Source organism: Lepisosteus platostomus, chromosome 6 (assembly GCF_059453375.1).
Source record: "Lepisosteus platostomus isolate fLepPlt1 chromosome 6, fLepPlt1.hap1, whole genome shotgun sequence".
In the NCBI taxonomy this organism is placed as follows: Eukaryota; Metazoa; Chordata; class Actinopteri; order Semionotiformes; family Lepisosteidae; genus Lepisosteus; species Lepisosteus platostomus.
In genome coordinates, this window is record NC_142616.1 from 65188218 (window position 1) to 65208737 (window position 20520).

The 20520-nt window shown below is 37.2% G+C and overlaps 1 protein-coding gene across 2 annotated transcripts in view; it reads left to right on the plus strand.

Annotated features, from left to right (window-relative positions):
• Window positions 1–20520, plus strand: part of cacna2d3a (calcium voltage-gated channel auxiliary subunit alpha2delta 3a) — a 179279-nt gene that overhangs the window by 67418 nt on the left and 91341 nt on the right. For both annotated transcript variants that reach the window (XM_088636978.1, XM_088636979.1), the window contains exons 5-9: window positions 5259–5421; window positions 12420–12551; window positions 13341–13401; window positions 13496–13646; window positions 18264–18338. In XM_088636978.1, the coding sequence (XP_088493104.1) occupies window positions 5259–5421; window positions 12420–12551; window positions 13341–13401; window positions 13496–13646; window positions 18264–18338 (582 nt within the window). The remainder of the gene's footprint in view (window positions 1–5258; window positions 5422–12419; window positions 12552–13340; window positions 13402–13495; window positions 13647–18263; window positions 18339–20520) is intronic.

A 20520-nucleotide genomic window follows, 5' to 3' on the forward strand; every position in this document is an offset into this window, starting at 1 on the left:
ACAATTGCATTAAATTGCTTTTAATTGCATTAAAAATGGAGAACAGGAGGCACTACATTCCTCGGAAATGTGGTGGGAGTCTGGAACAAACTACCAGACTGTTGAAGCTGCCACCATTGCTTCTTTCAGAAACTCCTGGATGTGAGCTTCAGATCGATTAGCTACTAAAAACCCGACAGACTCGAGGGGCTGTGAGGAAATAAGAACTTTGTGTTCTTATTTATAACCACCCAGCTTGAGATCGGCAATTGTTCATCTGGTTTGCTTTGCGGCTAAAACCTTTCTCCTGCCCGCGGATAATAAGGATCTTTGGGTATGCTTCTCCAGCATACCCACCTGTCATGTTTTGATGTGCTAAGACGTCCACATGAGGAGGGTTAATGGCTGATCACCGGAACGGCACATTTAGCTCTCACATTCATGGAGTTACGGTTGTTTCAAACAATGAGTGTGTACTGGCCAACTAATGACCCCACCCCCTGTGGTGCTCAGCCAATTGTGTTTCTGCTTGGGGAATCACCGTCGCAGTTGGCTGAGGACATGGCCCATGCTTTTACTGGCATTGTGTGGCCATAGGAATCAACCTAGGCTCTAAGGGAAAGATGGATTTCTAGAGCCATTTGTGCAGGGACTGCTGTATTATTAAAGATCCCATCACAGATAATGAACTTCACTACTGTTTCACTGAATCCATCATGCTGTGCCATCTGGAAGTTTTATGAGGTATTCATTTAATGGAATCTGAATGATGACATGTAGAGTAGAGGGCTTGTAGAAACACGTTTCTAGGAAGAGAGCAATGTTCAGCTTTAAGCTTAAAAACAAAACCTGAACTCAAAGCACAGTGCACAATCCTATCCATCTTACTCTTCGAGGGTTTGAAAAATAACCATCTCTTCCTTAGCCGTTTACTTGTATTACAACTCACTTCAGCCCCAACATAAGATTGGTCTCCATCTATTCCTCAGCCAGTATATACTGTACACATACAGTACAGTAAAGGACGAGAGAGGAAGGTGTCATAAATACTGCATAAAACCATGTACCATAAAATCAGAAGACCATCAAGAATAATTGAAGTGTCTCACAGGCTCATGTAATAACTTAAACAATAAAGAGTTCTGTCTTTTGCATAATGGACAAGTTTGTCAGTAGTGCTGAGTTTGGAGTTTGGTTTCCATCTTCAATGCCAAATAACCACCCAGGCGTAATATTGAGTGTCAGAAGTTGGTTTCAGAGCTGCATATATTCTTAATCGGTAGGTTTTACAGCTTCTGAGTGCTGTCAGGCCATCACACGAACAATAGGCAGTATTTTAAATTCAGATTTCCAGAGAAAAGCTCTGATTATTTTCCCATCATTACTGAAATATTGCATCTTGCTACATTTTCTTAATTGTAGTGTTTATCTCAGTGTGGCAAATCAGTGTTTATAAAAGACTGTGTGTTTGATTATTAGATGAATAAACTACTCTGAGGCACATAAAAAAATCAGGGCACACCTGTCGGTACCACTAACATTTTTAAATTGGATATCTTTACATAAACTGATTTTCAAGTGCATGGGATGTCTACTCCATTGTTTTGTGTTTCATCTGACCGCGAAGATAATTTTCTAAGCAAGAGATCTGAGAGATGTAGATTGTCTAAGATAATACAGACTTCATTTGAAGATTTTAAAATACAGATAACAAGTTGGATGGAGATACACAATATACAGATGCTGGAAAGAGATAACTGAAAAATTAAAGGACTGTAGATTTGTTGCTTTCAGGGCACCGATTTATAAACCAAATTTGTTAAAATAGGTGAAAAAAGATTTTAAGGATGGTAAATGTAGAAATTCTGTAGTATACAGACACAACTGAATTCACAAAATATATAACGGATCTGTGATTAATGACATACACTTTAGTCTTTTTGACCTCTCACCAATTTTTTCCAGTCTTGCAAACAGACGACGATGATAATGATTTCCCTAGTGCAACATTAAATCCGTCTGTTAAAGTGATAATAAGCCTTAATTAAATAGCATTCTCTGAAGTGTTCTTCTGGTCCAGCTCTTTAAATAATCTTAACCTTTTCCATGTAGTGCTGACAAAGTCACAGCTTTAGGCTTGTAAATATTAATTTGTCTCAGTATCCACTATACGTTCTGTCTTATCTGTGGGTTTATGCTAGGGGGGCCTGCCTTACTTGAGGTCATACTAAAACGTGACCTTGCCTGACCGGATTAAACTGAAGTCAGTTCCTCTTATAGTTTTCTGGTCTCCTGTGTGCTCAGCAAACAATACTTCATCCCGTTTCTTGTGGGAGTTTTTGATGTCACATTTTTCTCTGTACCTGTTTTTCTTTCCAGCCTGATTTCTTAAATGCTTGAACAAGGCCTGTGTGATCCATGAAGACAAACGCAGTTTTAGAGGCCCCCTGGTGCATTTTTAATTCAGAGTTACCAAAGGGCTGTACATTTCCCTTCAATTATCATTTGGTCTCTGTAGTGTTCTTGTGGTTCTAGCAAACATGTACTGTACAGTAGGAGAGAGAATGTGAGTTTGATAAATAATAAATAACTCATAATGTGTCATCTACACAACCTATGTACTGTACCTGCTGCATACTATATTTCTTTGTCTTTGCAGTATGTTGCCTATGGATGCAAGATATTACGGATTGAGAAGTGGTTATTGCTATGTCTCTCTTTAGGTCAGGTGTCTGGCAATATAAAAATAATACAACTTTGTCATGTTCGTTTTTGAAAAGAGAGGTGCTTTTACCAGTACAAAGAATTAAATGATTCAGTTGTCCAGTCCAGTTCTTGAGCCCACATTGATTCCTTCTTCCGTAATGACAGCAAGTGCTAGTTTTTTTATAATTAGACCTTGTTACATTTCTTCTGTTTTGTATTTTTTCGATACATTTGGTTTAGAATGTTTTGTGCACATGAGCAAATATACAAACAGATCATTTTCTGCCTTCGAGCCTTTAAACGCTTTTCACTTCACTCCATTGACAATCATCAGTCTGATCCTTTACCATCTGCTAATAATGATTTATAGCTCTTGCTAACTTTGCGTACCTGATGTTTCATGCTAATTTCTGCTTAACTTTGGCATTAGCAGAATTTTCCATAAAATTATCACCTCACCTATTTAAATGACTTGACATTGTGTTCCATAATTATTTGTAATGGAAAATATTTGTCCCTAGACGCTTCAAAGTCAGTACAACAATGTTCAGAGGTTTAGAGGCACACATAATCTCTGCATACACATTTTACAGTTATTTAACCTGATTTGAAAGAAATGTGTTTCCCTGAAGAAGACAACCTAAACGTGTACTCAAGATGCATATTTTTCACATTATTTCCCAGCTCCACAGAAAACAAAGGATGGGCTATTCAAGTTATTATAACAAATGTTTTTCCTGTGTTTTTCAAGAAAAAAAAAACTTATGATAAATGCTACAATTAACTGCCACATATATTACAACCAGAATGCATTGTGAGAAATGTCCCTGGGTATGTGTCCATTCCACATACTGACTATCACATGTATTGTGTACTGTATAATTGCCTCTTAGCACTGTTATGCCAGAAGTCCTCAACTTCTTTTCAAAACAATACAGAGATCAGCTAAACTTCTGACCACTTCTGAAATGGGATTCTGAAAAATAACCAAATGTTTAACTACAGAACAATGCAGAAAGGTATTCTAAAGTTTTTGTTCAGAGCAGTGGCGCAGAATTTACTAACTGAACTACTTCACCTTAGATGTCAGCACTTTTCCTGATAAACACTTAATAACCAAGGTAATCAGCTGAGATTAATTGAACTGATACGTGGCTTGTCTTTTCTATAATTGATGGCTTTATTGGTGCGTTGCCTGGGTTTGCAGAAATGATAAAAGAACCAGGCGTCTCAGACGTGCAGGAATTAATGAAGGTTACCTGCTCCTAAGTCAGTCAGAAAATCTTTTTTAAAGTGCAGTGAATGGACTGCATGCAAAAGATTTATATTATCTTAAACTCTTAATGAGCCAAGGGAGAGAGTAATGGGCTTTGCAATGTAGTGATTGACTGATCACATAGCAACATTACAGCTCACATGACCAAACAACAGGGGAAGAGTGCCATGCTTTTACTTGTAAAGTTTCTCCCAGAGTCACAGAAAGTAAACTTTTTAAGCTTGTACTAATGTTTTATTTCACTATTATTTTTAAAACAGTGCTTTAGGTTATTAAACAATATGTAAAATGTTCCCTTCCTCACAAAAAAGTTATACTCACACTATTGTTTTTATTGAAATTTATTTTCAAAAGCACACTGATCAAGCTTTTAATGTTTAAGTTGTTTTCTTTTTGAACTGCATGATATTTTCCTGTGTTGTTGCATTAATTGGTGCAAAGTTGTCACTGGCTAACAACTCTAACACCCTCGTTTTTTTAAAGAAAGCAAAAAAGACTTAAATGTAATCTGGCATGGTAGAAGCTCTTATTAAAAGTTACAACAAGTGTCAAGCCCGACCCAATTTAGTGTCAGTGAAAAGCAGTGGAAAGAAACCAAAGACCATGAAGAGTTTCTACTGTGTCATACTGTGTCTGCAGCCCATTGTTCTCAGCTGGATGAAATTAATCAATACCTCTGTCAATTGTATTGCCACTTCCTGCATTGCTATAAACAAGATTCCTTGGAGGAGTCCTTCAACAAAGAATGTAAATCTGCAAATATACTATATAATTACAGCATAGTAATATAGTTTTGGCTTGATGCCAAACTTTGTCTTTGGGGGAAAAAAGTTAAACTTAATTTAACTTCACAAATAATAGGAATAAAATTCTCTGCTTAGGGGTGTTCTTAAAATGTTTTTACAGACATCAGTTAAAGTAGAGCAGTGAAGAGGCTGAATTAATTAAAATGATGTTATGTTAAGTGTGAATTAAGCTTAATGGTAGAGTATCCTGTGCTCTCCCACTGAAAAACATTTCTGACATGACCCATTTCTGCTCCTAAAGCAGAGCATTTTTATTCCCACTTTCCATTTCTTACAGCTAGACAGCACATTGCATTTGCATTCTCTTGTTTTGCCACTGTAGCTACTGTACTGTCCTTCTGATGTTCTGTTGTTACCGGTGTTTTCAGCCTCTTCACTGTGGTGTGTGTGCATACTGTATGTGTGCATGCGTTTGTCTGTGTGCGCAAAACTGTGCGGGCTATGTTAAATGTTGCTTACATTTTCACATCTTTGTATTTTTTTTCTTTCAGTATGATTACTTCAATGCTGTATTAATAAACGAAGTAGATGAAGAAGGCAATAATGTGGAGCTTGGGAAGGAATTCATTTTGGAGCCAAATGACCATTTTAATAATTTGTCAGTCAACCTTAGCCTCAGTGTTGTTCAAGTTCCAACCAACATGTACAATAAAGGTATGTCAATCGTCCTGTTGCCTCGGTTTGGGTGGGTGTTTACTGTTGTTCTGTTCTCATACCGCGGTTTTGAGTGTTGTCAACATTTTTACAAATGGCCCCTTAATGAAGGTTTTAAAAGACTGGTTTACAAAACCAAATCGCTTTATTTGGCAAGTAAATTACAGGTACAAGGAATTTACTCTGGTGTTTTGGTGCAAAAAAGAGATAGAAACAATTCAATACATATACATTTCACACTAACAACATGCACAGGTCCACATTTCTATACACACTGCATCCTGTATTCATGTGTTCTGGTTAAGCAGGGTGACAGTCAGGGGGATGGAGGAGTGCAGGTGCTACACAGTTTTGGTTTCGATCGACCTGTAGTGTCTCCTCACAGTGCGTTTTTGAAACAGGTGGTGTCCTGGATGAGAGGAGACATCAACGATCTTTTCTGCTCGCGTTTTTAGTCTGAGTTTATACCTCAATAGATGGCAAATGACTGCCAGTGAGTCTCTCTGCAGGGCGGAAAATGCCTTGCTATGTGCCTCTAGAATAGACAGACCCGTTACCAAACCAAAGAGTTATGGAAGCTGTGATGATGCTCAACAATGACTGCATAAACCTGAGTGAGAATGGGCGGGGAATTTTTCGGTTGGGACAGGAAACACGATCTCTGGCGTGCTTTCTTTGTGATGCTAACATCTGCATCCCATTTGAGGGTGTTAGAGATGGTTGCTCCTAGATTCTTGAATCTCCACCATACTCATTGCTCATAACATCCACCAGGGTGATGTCCTCTGTGAACTTCAGTAGTTTGACAAAGGGATTGCTGGAGGTACAGTTGTTGGAATACAACGAGTAGAGTAATATGAAGATAACATAGACTTGAGGTGCACCTATGTTCACATACTGTACAAGCAGTTTGACAGATAAGAGCCCATCCGCACATATCATCTAGTGTTTGTTAGGAAGTTGATGATCCACTGGCAGGTGAGGAGGGACATTCGGATGAGACACTTAATTGTGGAGTTCTGGGATGACGGTGTTGAATACAAAGCTCAAATCAACATGAAGGAGTTTCGCATACGTTCCTTCAGATTTCAGATGTCGCAGGATACAGCAGAGGCAAATATTAACAGCATCATCCACTGACCCCTTAGCTTTTTAAGCAAATTGAGACACAAGAAGCTTCGAAATAACTTGGGGTTCAAGTTGTCATAATGATTAGTAAATAATAAGAACAGCACAACTGCTTACAGTACTTCAATGTTACAAAATAATTCCTGAATATTCTTAAATAAGATATCTTAAAACTCGTAAAAATAATTAGGGGTTGTCTGGACATATGAAAATACAGAAAGCTTTCTATTATATTGTATTACAACTAAACAAAAATGCTAAACAATCAAGAATATTAAGGGTGTAACCAACATGTCATGGCTATAATATGACAACAAAGAATGCTGTTGTGGGGAAAGAAGAGGAATCTTTTCTGTCCCACCAAATGTATGGGAACACTCATAGAGCTATATGCAGTTCTACCAATACTGTAGTACTCAGCACAACAAACACTGAACAAGTTCCTGAGTGAGGCTTTGATAAGACCTTGTAAGTGTCTTCCTTGAGGATACAAACCATCTGTGGAATGATGCTGGGAAGGAGTGGCCAAAATGCAAAATAGATCCCACAAGACAGAGCTCAGTATGGGTATATCCTTGGGAATGTGAGGCCAAAGCTCAGCAATGGCTCAGTGTTGCTCTGTAACTCTGCCTGCAGGTTCATCAGCGAGCAAGACAGTACTTTGCTTGGCTTTGGGCATCACACCACTCTCAATGTGTCCAGACACGTGCAGTAGAAGTTGTGAGATGTTCCAATACCTTCACACCACTATCGTGACTGTTGGGTGACTTGGTCCTCACTATGAATGATATTAGAAACCTCCTGCTTATGGGCAACAATTTAACCATGTGGTGGTTAAGTTCTAGATATTTATAGTTAGACCTTAATTAAAGTTCTTATCTGGGAATTTGCATTATTTCTGTTTAAAACACACAAATTAAAAAATATAATTACAGCTGTAAACAGAGATAGGGTGGTGTAAAAGGAGGATTAATTAGCTCTGTGAATTTTAAATAAAAAGTTGTAATTTAATTATTAGTGATTGAAGAAAAGTGTTTTCTTAGTATTTGGAAACTCAGGAGAGGAAGATGTAGAGCATTTAAAATCAGCGGAAGAGAAATGTAGCGCATTTAAAATCAGCATATATATTTGCTTTTACATTGATCTGTTTAAATTGGTTTGAGCCTTTGGGGAACATATCTGTAGAAACATGCACATGTTATAGGAGTAATGACATTGGTTATAAATTATTTCAGTAGTGAAAATGTATCACACAAGGGGAAAAGAGGAAACATTGTACAAAAAACAAAATTGACTTTAAGATCTGTGAAAAATGTTTTCATCTAGCCAAACACATTCCATGCGAATATTTTATGTATACCCCTATTTCTTAGTATATTGGTTTGCCTCTTGGACAAAATGCCACAATTGTGCATTTTGCCTATGTTGCCATTTGTCAAGGCCATTACAGATCCTGACACACAGAACACATTTTAAAACTTATTGTATTCCTTTACATTTACCCCAGACTCAAGTCCAATGATGCAAACAGTTACACTGTAGCAATTTTAACAGATACTGCAGTGGTGTGCAATTCTGTTAAATGAGCTCTGATAAGATTTTCACCTAATGGTATTAACTATTTAAACATAATTTAGAATTTTAATCCCAAAACAAGAATGTATTTTCTCTTGCTACTTCATATGAATATATTTCATTATAAAAGACAAGATATAATACTAATGATAATTTTAGTCCTGAAAGTGCAGAGTATAAAATGTTAGCAAGGAGAGGACGGAAATGATACATTTCAATGAAAATTCAGTCTTGTTTTAAAAATGATAGTAGGCAATGACCTTAAAGTCCTTCTTGTGTCTTGTGGTAATATGGTTTTACAAATCCTTTTAAAGGAACTGTGGTGAATTCACAATGCCTAAAGACACAGAAACTGAGAAATGGAAGTAATTTTCTTCAAACGTACTGATCCTTGGTAATGTTTATTTTGGTACTGTCAGCCTTCTTCGTGTTGCTTCTGCTTCCTTTTTGTTCAGTTCTAATGAACATTTCATGGCTTTTTACCCTGGGTTGTTTTCAGTAAAATGAAGTAGAGTGAGCTCCCGGGAAGGTAAATTAACTTTTAGTCATTAATCCTGTTACTATTGTGTTTGTGGCACACTAATTCCGAAGGTAGAAATCTGTGCTGAAATGGCTTTTTGCTGTGAAATAAATGTTAAATGGGCTTCCTTTTCAAACCTGTCTGTAGAATCAATAGTTAGTGCCACCTGTGTGCATAATGGGCCTTATTCTCATTGAACACACTTTTTCTTTAGTTGAAATGAATTCACAATATTCTCGACAAAAGACACCAATGAAGAAACTGGCTTTAACTGAATTGCATTGTTTTCTGAAAGGGCAATGCAGTCCCTTTTAAAGTAGTTTTGTTTTCTAAAGCTGATTGTTCTGCAACATGACAGCCTGTTTTCAAGGAGGTGTATGGATGCAGAAATATACAGTAGTCACTCACAAAACTCACAGCAAACTCATAGTTCTTGTTTCTGCCATTCCCAGCCCGAAAATGAAAGATCTCAAGCTGTGTGCTGCACCTTGCCAGTGTGAACCTCAGCCAAAGTAAAGTAACAACAGGGCCCAGGTTCAGTATTTTCTGGACTGTTGGGCTCAAATTACACTTTTCTAACATTTTAAAGGATATTTATTTAAAGGATTATGCAGGATTAATTTAAACATCTGGGCTGACACGTTACTATCAATGCAAATGGACAGGTACCCTAAAGTGTAGTATTAAAGATCATGATTAGTCATGGTATTAGACTTGCTTATTTGAGTAAATATTAGGTAATCCAGAATTAGTAATAATTTAACTCTGTGAAACACTGGAAAGGGTTATGTCATGGCTGGAAAGCTTATAAGCCTTCAATAGTTACATATAATCAAACTGTTACATTTTAGTGAAATAGTTTAAATTGCTTATATTGAATATGCTATTGGTTGAAAGCATTCATAAAGTGAAAATTTTGCAACTGTACATAAGCACTAGGATTTTGAGTTATCCTAATTGGTGAATTTCTCATTTAATCCAATGCCAAGTCAAAATCATTTTGAAGTGGGAGCTTTATATGTATTCAGCTGTTACCTCCATCATCACTTGGTTTCAATCTGTCAACCAAGTGTACTCTTTATCTAGATTCTGGGTCTTCTTTGATTAATTTATCTGCGCCCGAGAAGGATCTTGACATAATCACTTTCAATAAAAGATAATTTGAAGTTAATTTAAATTTGGAATGCTAGAAATTTAAATTTATGCTATTCTGCTCTAGCTAGTTTAATCAGATTATATTAAGGAACCCATTAGTAGAGATAGGTTCTAATTAAAGTTGGGGAAAAGTGTGACTATCTTTACCACATTTTTGTTTAATCAGAGTTTATTTCTTATGACACACTTTTATTCTAAAATACTGTAGTAAAAATATATATTTCTAAACACTTTAAACTTTATTCCTTATTTTTTTCAGAAATGAATTACATGATTGGGCATATTTCAAGTTTTTTCTTACTTTTGTTCATACATAAAAGAATATTTAAAAAAAAAGAGAACAAACACATCTAGAACAGAAAACACTGGAAACGGGATGGATGAGGACATCACTTCCTGTATTTTTCACAGTTCTTGTCCCTTTGTTTTGAAGATCTGCTGGGGCATAGTAGCCTGTACAGTGGTCCGGGGGGGTGATTGGATGCTGTGTCCTGCTCCCTGGAGTTTGCCATTTCAACCCAGCCAGATTCACTGGCTGGGCCTCCCTATTCTTACTGCTCCAATATTTGCGCTTGAGTTTAAGTTCTTCCAGCTGAAGTCAAGGCTTGTCTGGCTGCACAGGGGAAGGAGCAGAGACTAAGGTTGCATATATTGTTGTTAACCTAAATTGGAATTTAACTGCAAAAAAAATAATAATATTCAAATATTCTATTATTAAAAAGTGAATGCACAATGTGGTGGAACCTATTGCTGTACGGGGAACCAGTTCATTTTATGTGAATGCTGTTTCAAAAGTTAAGACTAGAAAGACCGTATAAAGGTTATGATCTCTCTTTTAATATCTTGTACATACCAATATACAATTATTATTTTTAGATCATAAAGCCACTTATCTTGTTGAGGATTACAGCGAGTCAGAGCCTCTCATGTACAGTAAGCGCAATGAGCAATTGGGACTGAGCACTCTTTCCCCGGGCATCATAGGAGAGAGGAGACAGGAGGAGTACTGTCAGACCTACCCAGCATGCCACTGGGAGGTGGGAGGAAACCAGAGTACCTGGTGAAAACTCTTGTGAACATAGGGGAGAAGATCCAGACTCCACACAGAGAAATGCCTGAAACTGGAACCAGCTTTTAACTTTTTTTTTTTGCACCAGCACCAAATCTGAGATCATCAGTTGTTTCTTTACATCTTGGCAACTGACTGAAATCCCCTATAATCCACAGCAAGAATAAGGAAGAGCAGACAAATGTCTCACCGGTTATCGGGTCACAGGATAATTTTTGAAACTTTCATTTTCTTTTGTTTTGTTTTTAAATCCTCTTTGAAAAATGGCTGATGTTGTCCGAGTCTAAAAAAACTTTTTATAGGATATACAGTATATATATAAAACAAGTCAATTATCAGGTAATCATTTTCTAAATAAGATTCTTTTCCTTTTTGAATGGATTCGTTTCAGATGACAGTCCTACTCTAACACCAGAGAATGAACAGGTCTGCCACTAATATTGCTGAAAATAGATAATCTTGGCTTGACAGGCTCTTGGAAGAAGTTGATAGCATGTTTTGACCGAATGATATTCATAGCTCCTTTAACTGGGAAATTGAAAAAACCTACCTAATCAAAAATGGATGTGGTTCATCACATTTCAATATCTTTTGAAGCAGACTCTAGACACCAAATATATATTTTTCAAGGCACATAGAACGTTTGATTATTATCTGCATTCATCAAACTATACAGAAAAAAAACTGCTTTTAAGTATTGCTATAAAAGTGTTTTTTCTTGACAGAGTTAATGCTCTTATACAAGCACATGACATTGCTTGTGAAAATGATGTCAAGAGTCTTTTGTAGTGATCAGCTTGAATATAAACACACAAAAAATCTGTCTCAAACCATGCTGTACAGTACCTTGTCATTGTGTTTGATGGAGCACTGTCAATATGAGCAGAGGAATTCTTCACATATTTGTGTTTTTAGACACAATATAGTGAAAGGTTTTTCTGCAAAATAATGGCTCTTTCTGTAACAGTTCTTAACAGTGAAAAAGTACATTGTGTTTTCTTGTTAACAACTTGTAAAGCATGGTAGCCAAAAACGTGCACACCTATGCAACAACTTATTCTATATACAATACAAAAAAGAAGCCACTGGCAAAAGATAGAAAATAGCAAATACTTTATGTCTCCTATGAGATAAATGTATTGTACATATATTTCATCTTAAACTTAAATAAGGCAATATTTTCATTGACAGCGTGAATTCCTTCATTCAAAATAATGCGCATGAATTTCGGAACACTAGATTTTAGAAATCTCTCCATAGGTGTGGTGGTAAATCTGTCTATAATTGGTGGTGTACACATGAACTAGGTTTGAAGGCGCACCACATGTGTTAGTGGGTGCTGCAATTGTGCTAATTCTTCATATTCACCATGACTGTGATTGCTTTGAAGCAAAGGCTGTTTTACTGTATGTGATTGTGCTCAAGGTCATGTACAATTAAACCATGGTAGTGTGAGAACTACAGTAGAAAATGCATTTTTGTTAGAAAATTGTTACTGTGTTAATGAATTGACATCAGCTGAAGTTAGTGTGTGTCATCTTTTTTTTTCAGATTCTGCCATAGTGAATGGGGTGTACTGGTCTGAAGCATTAAATAAAGTATTTGTAGACAACTTTGAACGTGACCCATCTTTAATATGGCAATACTTTGGGAGTGCAAAGGGATTCTTCAGGCAGTATCCAGGTACTGTATATGTCTTGCATCTCTGGTGAGCACAGCAGGGCCCTGAGATACTGTGTGGTTATAATTAGCTAGGTTGTGAGACATCTCCCAAAGGGTTTTTAAGAGATAAGCTGAGAGCACTTTAGTAAGAGTGAGTGACAAGAAGACAATCAGAGAAGACTTCAGATCTCGGAGAAGGAAAATTAGAGGGTTCACTTCAAATGAGCACAGGACCATGGCAAATTATTCATGGAATACAGTGGTGGCCATACTGTATAAAGAACTGACTCTTCTGTCTCATGTTCAGTGACCAAATTTAAATAAGCAAAAAAGCTTTGTATATATTGGAGTGGAGTGTGGTCAGCCCAACAGATAATAACATAAAATTATTTCTACAAAATGTGTTCATATTTATTGGTCCTTTTATGAGAGAAACAATTGTTTGCTGAAAAATGTGAAATCACATAATGTTTTTGATATAGAAAGGGACATTTTGAATGAATTTTAAATATTTTAAAGTAATTATTAATTTATTAGAAATGTGTTTTTCTTCATTTTCTCCCGCTTATTGTATTCCCAGGTATTACATTTTCAATGTTCTGCCATAAGAAACAATTAGCAATAATGTTGAATATTGCCGCTATAAGATTAGATACCTTCTGCGCTCTTTTCTTTTCCAAGAAGGTTATAAATCTGACTTAATGATCTGTAGAACCCAGAAAACGGAATTGTCACTAATTTGGTGTTAAGAGAGTACAGCTCTCTTTTGGCTCCTGATTTATAACGTTGTGGTTGTCACGTTGTGTGCAGGTATAAAATGGAACCCAGATGAGCATGGGGTTATTGCTTTTGACTGCAGGAATCGAAAATGGTAAGGTGTTTTTATTTTTTTTTTATTTTTGTGCATGTAGAATTAAAAGGGAACGTGCACACAAAAACTAACAGAAATGTATTTTTTTGTGAAGGTACATTCAGGCAGCCACCTCACCAAAGGATGTGGTAATTCTGGTTGACGTTAGTGGCAGTATGAAAGGACTACGATTAACAATAGCCCGTCAAACTGTTTCCTCAATTTTGGACACACTTGGAGATGATGATTTTTTCAATATAATTGCAGTGAGTATTATGCTGTTTCTTACCTTTCCTGGATTTTTTTTTTTTACTTCCCAAGTTCATGGCCTATAATTTTCTAGCCCAATAAATTCAATCTAAGTTGTGTGGTAATTCCTGCTGAGATTGTTGAACACTTTACAGTTTTCTTCAACTTTAATTCCACAGACTCCCACAGAGCAGTCGCTATTTTTTTTTGTCAACATCACATAAAAAAAAAATTATGTTGCTCTGCAGAGGGATGAAATTTCCCTCAGCCAAGTTGGTTAATATACCAATTTTGTATTTCTGGAGGGCAGTGTTAAAATGCTGGATGGTGAAAAATGCAATGTGCTTGAATGAACCTTCAGTCAACAGTAATCCTCTGCTGGAGTCACTGCTTCATTATGAAAGTGTGGTTTATATGGTAAATCTGGTGTCTGAGCCAGTGTCCTTCTTGGGTAATTCCCCCTGCTCAGTGCAAGCTGCTGGAAGTTCAGCTAGGCACACAGGGTATAAGACTACTTGACAGATTGAAGTAGTTCAGGTGGGTGGCTGCGTCAGCAGGCGTAAGCTGCAAAGGACCAAGTAATAGGTTTATTCCCTGCTGAAAGGAGAAGAAAGAAAATACAACGTTTCGGCCGTGGAGGCTCCTTCCCATTTCCTGTCAGGGAAGCATTGACAATATTAGCCTGGCGTCTTCCCTGGAGGTACCTCCTTGACCACAGTGTAAAAGTCTGTGTATTTATCTGGGAATAACTAGATAAAGAAAACGAGCAGTAGTTTTGCAGTACGGGAAATGAGGTGAGGTGACTCGCAACCTTTTTAGCAAAAAAAAAATATTTTGAAATATAAGGCTTTACATGGCTTGGCACCTCAATACCTGTCTGAACTTTTATCGCCCTACTCCCCACCTCGCAACCTCCACTCTTCAAATTCTGCCCTCCTTACTGTCCCCCAAGCCCGTCTACATTGTATGGGCGACAGGGCCTTCTCCTGCTATGCCCCCAAGCTCTGGAACTCAATGCCAAGAGGAGGTGAGGAGAAGCACCCATTTTTTCTTCCTGCCTCCACAAGGCACCCTCTGCCCCCCGAACCCAAGTAAAAAAACTGCGGAAAATATGCCAGGGAATCAGCCAAGAAAGCAGAGGAGACGATGATGCCTCACACCCTGATTGCATAGAACACATGACAGGGCACGATGACGATGATATGAAAAAGTGTAAAGGCAACCTTGGAGATCATGAATGAATGATCATGAAACATGAGCGTACCAATCGGGCCACCTCCATTATCCTGTCAAGCCCATCACCGCCCCCAAGTGGATCGGTACTGACATTTCAACTGCATGTCAAGCTCTCAATTCTTTTACTTTATACTTTTTTTCCATCTCAATTTAAATAAGGAGACATGGTGCGAATTGAGTTCAGTGACTGCTGTTTTTTTTAGGTATTTTCTATGTATTTTACATTGTGAACAGGCGGTAGTTAACACTGGAAAGATATCTAAGTATTTTTAGTATCATAGCAATGGGGTGGGGGGTGGAATGGTTTAAAAGACTTCTGATTCCACCCTCTGTGAGCAATCACTTTGCATTCTCTAGTCCTGGTCCTTGAGACCCCTAGTCCAGCATACTGTATATTGTAGTGTATGTAGCCTTTCAAGTCATCATTTCTAAAGCCTCGCCAGTTTATGAAGGCCTGACAAAATTTAACTATGATCAATTAAACAGGCTCATTTATATTTATTGATCATTTGGAACAAAAATAAGGGTGTCCTTCAGGCCACTGGGACCAGTGTTCCCTTCATTGAAACATTATTTGCTTAATTGATGGATCGTTTAGACAAGTGTTCTTAATCTTTAAATAGCTGGTGATTTAGGGTGACCTCTAATAACTGGACAGGGGCTCTGTAGGACCACAGTCAGAGACTCCTGCTTTGAATGGTTTCTGCAACATTCGCGTTGTTAAATGGCAACACCTAATTGATATTCCATTCCCATAATTCATAGTGTCTGCATGCTCTTTAAAAACACGCACCACAGACCTGAAACCTGTTCCTTGCAGGATGCTTGTAAGTATATTTGTTCTTTTGTGTTGTGTTTTATGCATATTCCACGTTTCCCCACGTCTAAACAAGGTGTTCCTTTTAACTGTAATCTATTTCTATCTCACCTGGTTCATCTTTTGTGAAGCAGTTTTTATTAAGTTTTTATAGCTTAAATTTCTCAAAAGAACAGCACAGTACAACACAACAGAAAATCACCCCCTGCCTGCCCTGTCTTTGGTAGGACCCTCTCCATGTTTCCATGACCCCTAAAAATTAGTAATTACAAATTCTATAGCAGTAGTAACTAGTATGTTTTAGAGATATCGTGTTAATTTAGAGGATATTATAGTGAAAAGAAAACAAGAAGGCCAAGTGTATTTTCTCATTCTGGCATTAGAAGTGTATGTTTTAATTATATGAATGTTGTGTCCACAGTTGCACAAAAGTGTACATTTCCATCATTTACAGAGAGATTATGATAGAATGCATAGCTTGGGAAAATAGGCATCATTTTCTAATTTACTTTGAAGTATAATTCCTAGTCATGCATTAAATTAACAATATTATCTGAAAAAAGCAGGCTGCTGGTTCTATTTAACTCTCAAATCTGAAATCTCCACTTGCACAGTGGTGTAAGCCATGCATAAAATGAACAAAATTATTGTCTAGGTTGGAATTGTTAAATTAATTTAATGCATCCACTGAATAGTTTTCAACAATTTTGATTACAGTAACTAGCATTTTTTTATTCTGTTGTATGAAATATATGAATGTTTAGGCTGTTGAAGGTGATAGTTCTCTGTTCCAATAATTATGTTAAATTTGCTGATGTTTCTATTGATTTATATAAATATTATGAAAAGAATTGATCCCATTTATAGCAAGCCAAACTAAATATCTTCACTGTGTCATTTTCATTATTCTGCCATTCACGGCCACATTATGAGCTTCTTCTTATTAATGTATGGCATTGTATTTTTAATTATCCCCGCTAATTCAGGAGCATCTGATTAAAAGGTAGAAGTATTTAATTCGATACAGAGTTGCTCTGCCCCCCTTAGCGCTCTCCCGAGAGAAGGCCAAATTCATTTCAGCAGCAATAATTTGTTTTTTCTTATCGTACTTCTGGTGTGCTCTGGCCAGTGCAGCAGGCTTAAGTCGGGCAAAGACACCATTCCAAAAGCAAATGACAGTTAAGTGTTCGTCTCTTTGAAGAAGCTGTATGCCATGTTTACCACTCACAAACCTCGTTGTCTGTGACGCATCTCTGTGTCTTTAGCCATTGACCTAATTACAAGGCCAGTGGTTGCTTAGGTTTGGTGATGTGATGAAGAGGTTGGCATGTTGAGCTCAATTCAAGCTAAATTTTATATCTTAGCCTGGGATTCTTAAAGAAACCTGAATGGGCCAACCACCTTCAGAGGTTAGAAGACATTGATAGGTGTTTGTGGGTCTCGGGTTTTATGAAAACTTTATTATCCTGTCAACTGCAAACACATTTTTTGTATTTCCAATAACGACCTGTAGAGTACTCGTTTATACAGTAGGAGACTTTACTGGTGAAATCTGAGTGAAGCTCATCCAGCCAAAAGTCCAAACGTGCATAAATTGTCTGTACACAGTATGGTACGGTATGTAAGAAGTTTGTGATTTTTTCCCAAGTAAACATAGCAGCAAAGTCCGTACTGAAGGATGGAGAGTTATCACTTCCCGAGCTCATCCTGAGTTTTATAATAATAAGCGGACCGAGAGAATGACTCCCTGATCTCCCAGTCATGGACATCCATAATCCAGCAGGTCTTGTAGGTCACCCTCGGATCGCCCGTCGGGAAAGACTTGGAACACCTATGAATAATGATTCATTCTGTTAATAGACTAGATCAATTAAACTGGGTATTATCAACGAGATTACTGACAGCTTATAGGCATTGGAATTTCCATTTCAAATTATCTAAAAAATTACCTAAGTGCAAAAATCACCCGCCCCAGTTGTTAAAAGAAATTGGGCCGAGTGTTAGAAACTCATGACTTAGCAGTGACTATAGCCCTAGTCCATTACATGGTCACCCCAGCAATGCGCATAACCATTTATGGTATATAGCCACTCCAGTAATTTGCAGGGATTTGAACCTTCAACCTTTCACTTATGAATCCAGAACTCTACCACTCTGCACTACAGCCAGGTAATAGTATTTAATTAAAAAATAATACTAGCGATATTATTTAATTTTTATTGTATAGGGCTCGCTAGAACTTTAAAAGATGCAGGTCTTCGGATGAAGATCATTAGAACGTCTTTACACTCTACTTTACTTTCAAATGTTGAAAACAGTCAATGAAACTGCAATTAATGTGACTGCGTCTTAATATTCCGATTTCTTTAAACATTTTTAAACATTTTTTTTACTAAGTTTATAACATTTATTTTCAGATCTTTGTATTTTATAAGACGGAAGTGGTTGCTAAATGTTGATGGGTAAAATACTGCCAGAATGACTGAATTCCAGAATGTTATCATTAAGAATAACATACTGTATGGTGAGCTGATGTTTCTCTAACTTCGTGGTAAATTCTGTTTCTTTCTGTCGTCCGCAGTACAACGAGGAACTTCATTACGTTGAGCCGTGTCTAAATGGAACACTGGTCCAAGCTGACATAACCAATAAAGATGTAAGTTTTCATGGCAGGCTTTTTTAATACTGCTACCATATGTACTGACCAGACTTGGTTTCTTTCGTTCAGAATCTTCAATAATTTTTTATGTTACATCCATCTGGAATAGCCAACTGTATGTGAGCTTTTTTTCACATCTCAGTTAGCAGCTGTGATTAGAATTTGGGGAATTCTGGCTGAAACCCATGACCATAAAGCTCAGCCTGTGCAAAAATGGTTGAATATCATGTACAAATATGGTATTTTCATATTCATGACATGTCCAAGCAGAGGGTATGTGTATGCACAGTACAACAAAAACCAGGTCTCTAAACACAAATACATAAAGACAGCCCATTACTTTACTGATGATTTGTAATAAGAACTGATCAGCTGCGTATACTCCTAAAATTGTGTATATTGATGTATTTGTTCGATTCTACTTTGCACAAAGTATCGATTATGTGTATCACCTTACAATTTTCATATTCAACTATGATTTACAACACATGGATCCGATGAATGCATCCAACCATTTTCTAAAAGGCCTGGAATCAACATTTATAACAACTTGTTTTTTTCAAAGCCCCCACAAGGGGTGAGATTGTTAATCGGCTCATGTCACTGCTGAAGCCCAATGGAGATAAGATGAGTTCTCTTGAAACATGCATTTATCAGAGACATTTGCCTGTTTTGTTTTTTGTGAGTCCCCCAGTGCTTCCAGGAGAGACAGGGGCCTCTTTGCGTGTCTACAGCAGTGGTTCCCAGCCGTGGTTCTGAAGGAACACTGTGTCTGCTGGTTTTTGCTTCAGCTGAGTTCTTAATCATGGGTTGATTGATTTAAGATTTATTTTAGGGGCACATTTCTAAATTTTCCCCCAGCTCTGAAAAGGTCAAATGGACATTCAGATTGATATCAGACCTCAACTTTTCTGGATGTCCTTATTCAGTGTGCTGTCTGCAGTAAAATGTTCATTGTGGGAGTGTCTGATACAGTGTCACCCTCACTGTGGGTGAGTCGGATACAGTGTCACCCCCTCTGTGGGTGAGTCTGATATAGTGTCATCGACTCTGTTGGTGAGTCTGATACAGTGTCACCCCTACTGTGGTCAAGTCTGATACAGTGTCTGTGGGCGAGTCTGACACAGTGTCACCCCCACTGTGGGCGAGTCTGATACAGTGTCACCCCCACTTTGGGAGTGTCAGATACAGTGTCACCTCCGCTTCGCCTGTTCTTCAACTTGCAAAGAGAAAGCATTTTAGTAATGATGTCACCCGCTGTGTTTTAACTAAAATTTAAAGTATTTAAAGTTAGAGCTTTTGTCGACTTTTTGGTTTTAAGGTTAAAAGCATTTTACCTTACAGTATGTCAGTTCCCATTTCCATAAGCCATTTCTCTCTATTGTTCCTTTTGTCCAAAAGGTAGGCACTATTGTTAAAGTACATCTGAAACAGGACTCCATCATTTCTTTATAATACCAATTTTTGTGTAACCCCAAACAATGGTCTTGAAGCAGAATTGAATTAAATAAAAGTATTAGTTTTTTCAGACTTATTGCTGTGAGGTCTGAACTGTTCAGGCTGACAGGATAGAAAACACCAGAAGAAATTGTGTGTAGCAGGAGTTTTCATTAAGATTGTCTACTCGATAAACCCAGGAAAGGTTCATCCTTGAAGTAATACCTTACAGTTTATTTGAAGTACTCATTTATGGATTGAAAACCATTTTATTGCAGTAAATCTATGTACAGATGTGTATACAATAAATGCAGTTATATCATACTCTTTCACTTGTCAGGGCTATAGGAAATTTGGTAATTTGATCATTGTTTTTTATATTTATTGCGATAATTGCAACAACAAACATTAACATACATACTCTGACCACATTCCTCTGACAAAATACAATTATTAACAGTGTCATATATTTATATAAAACACAGAGCAACTATTTGGATTGTGGGTGCATGAGCTTGGACACTAAACACTATGGTACATGTGGATCTTAAAGAGGAATTGATTACATTTCATCATATAACCAGATGTTTTGTGTGCCAGACTTAACTATATAGTAAGAACATAATATTCACAAAAGATAAAATGCATTGTTCATGAAAGGGAGCACCAAAAGCCCACGCAATGCCTACTGCAAATGCTAAGAATATTTTTTTGAAGTATATTATATACATATACAGTACAG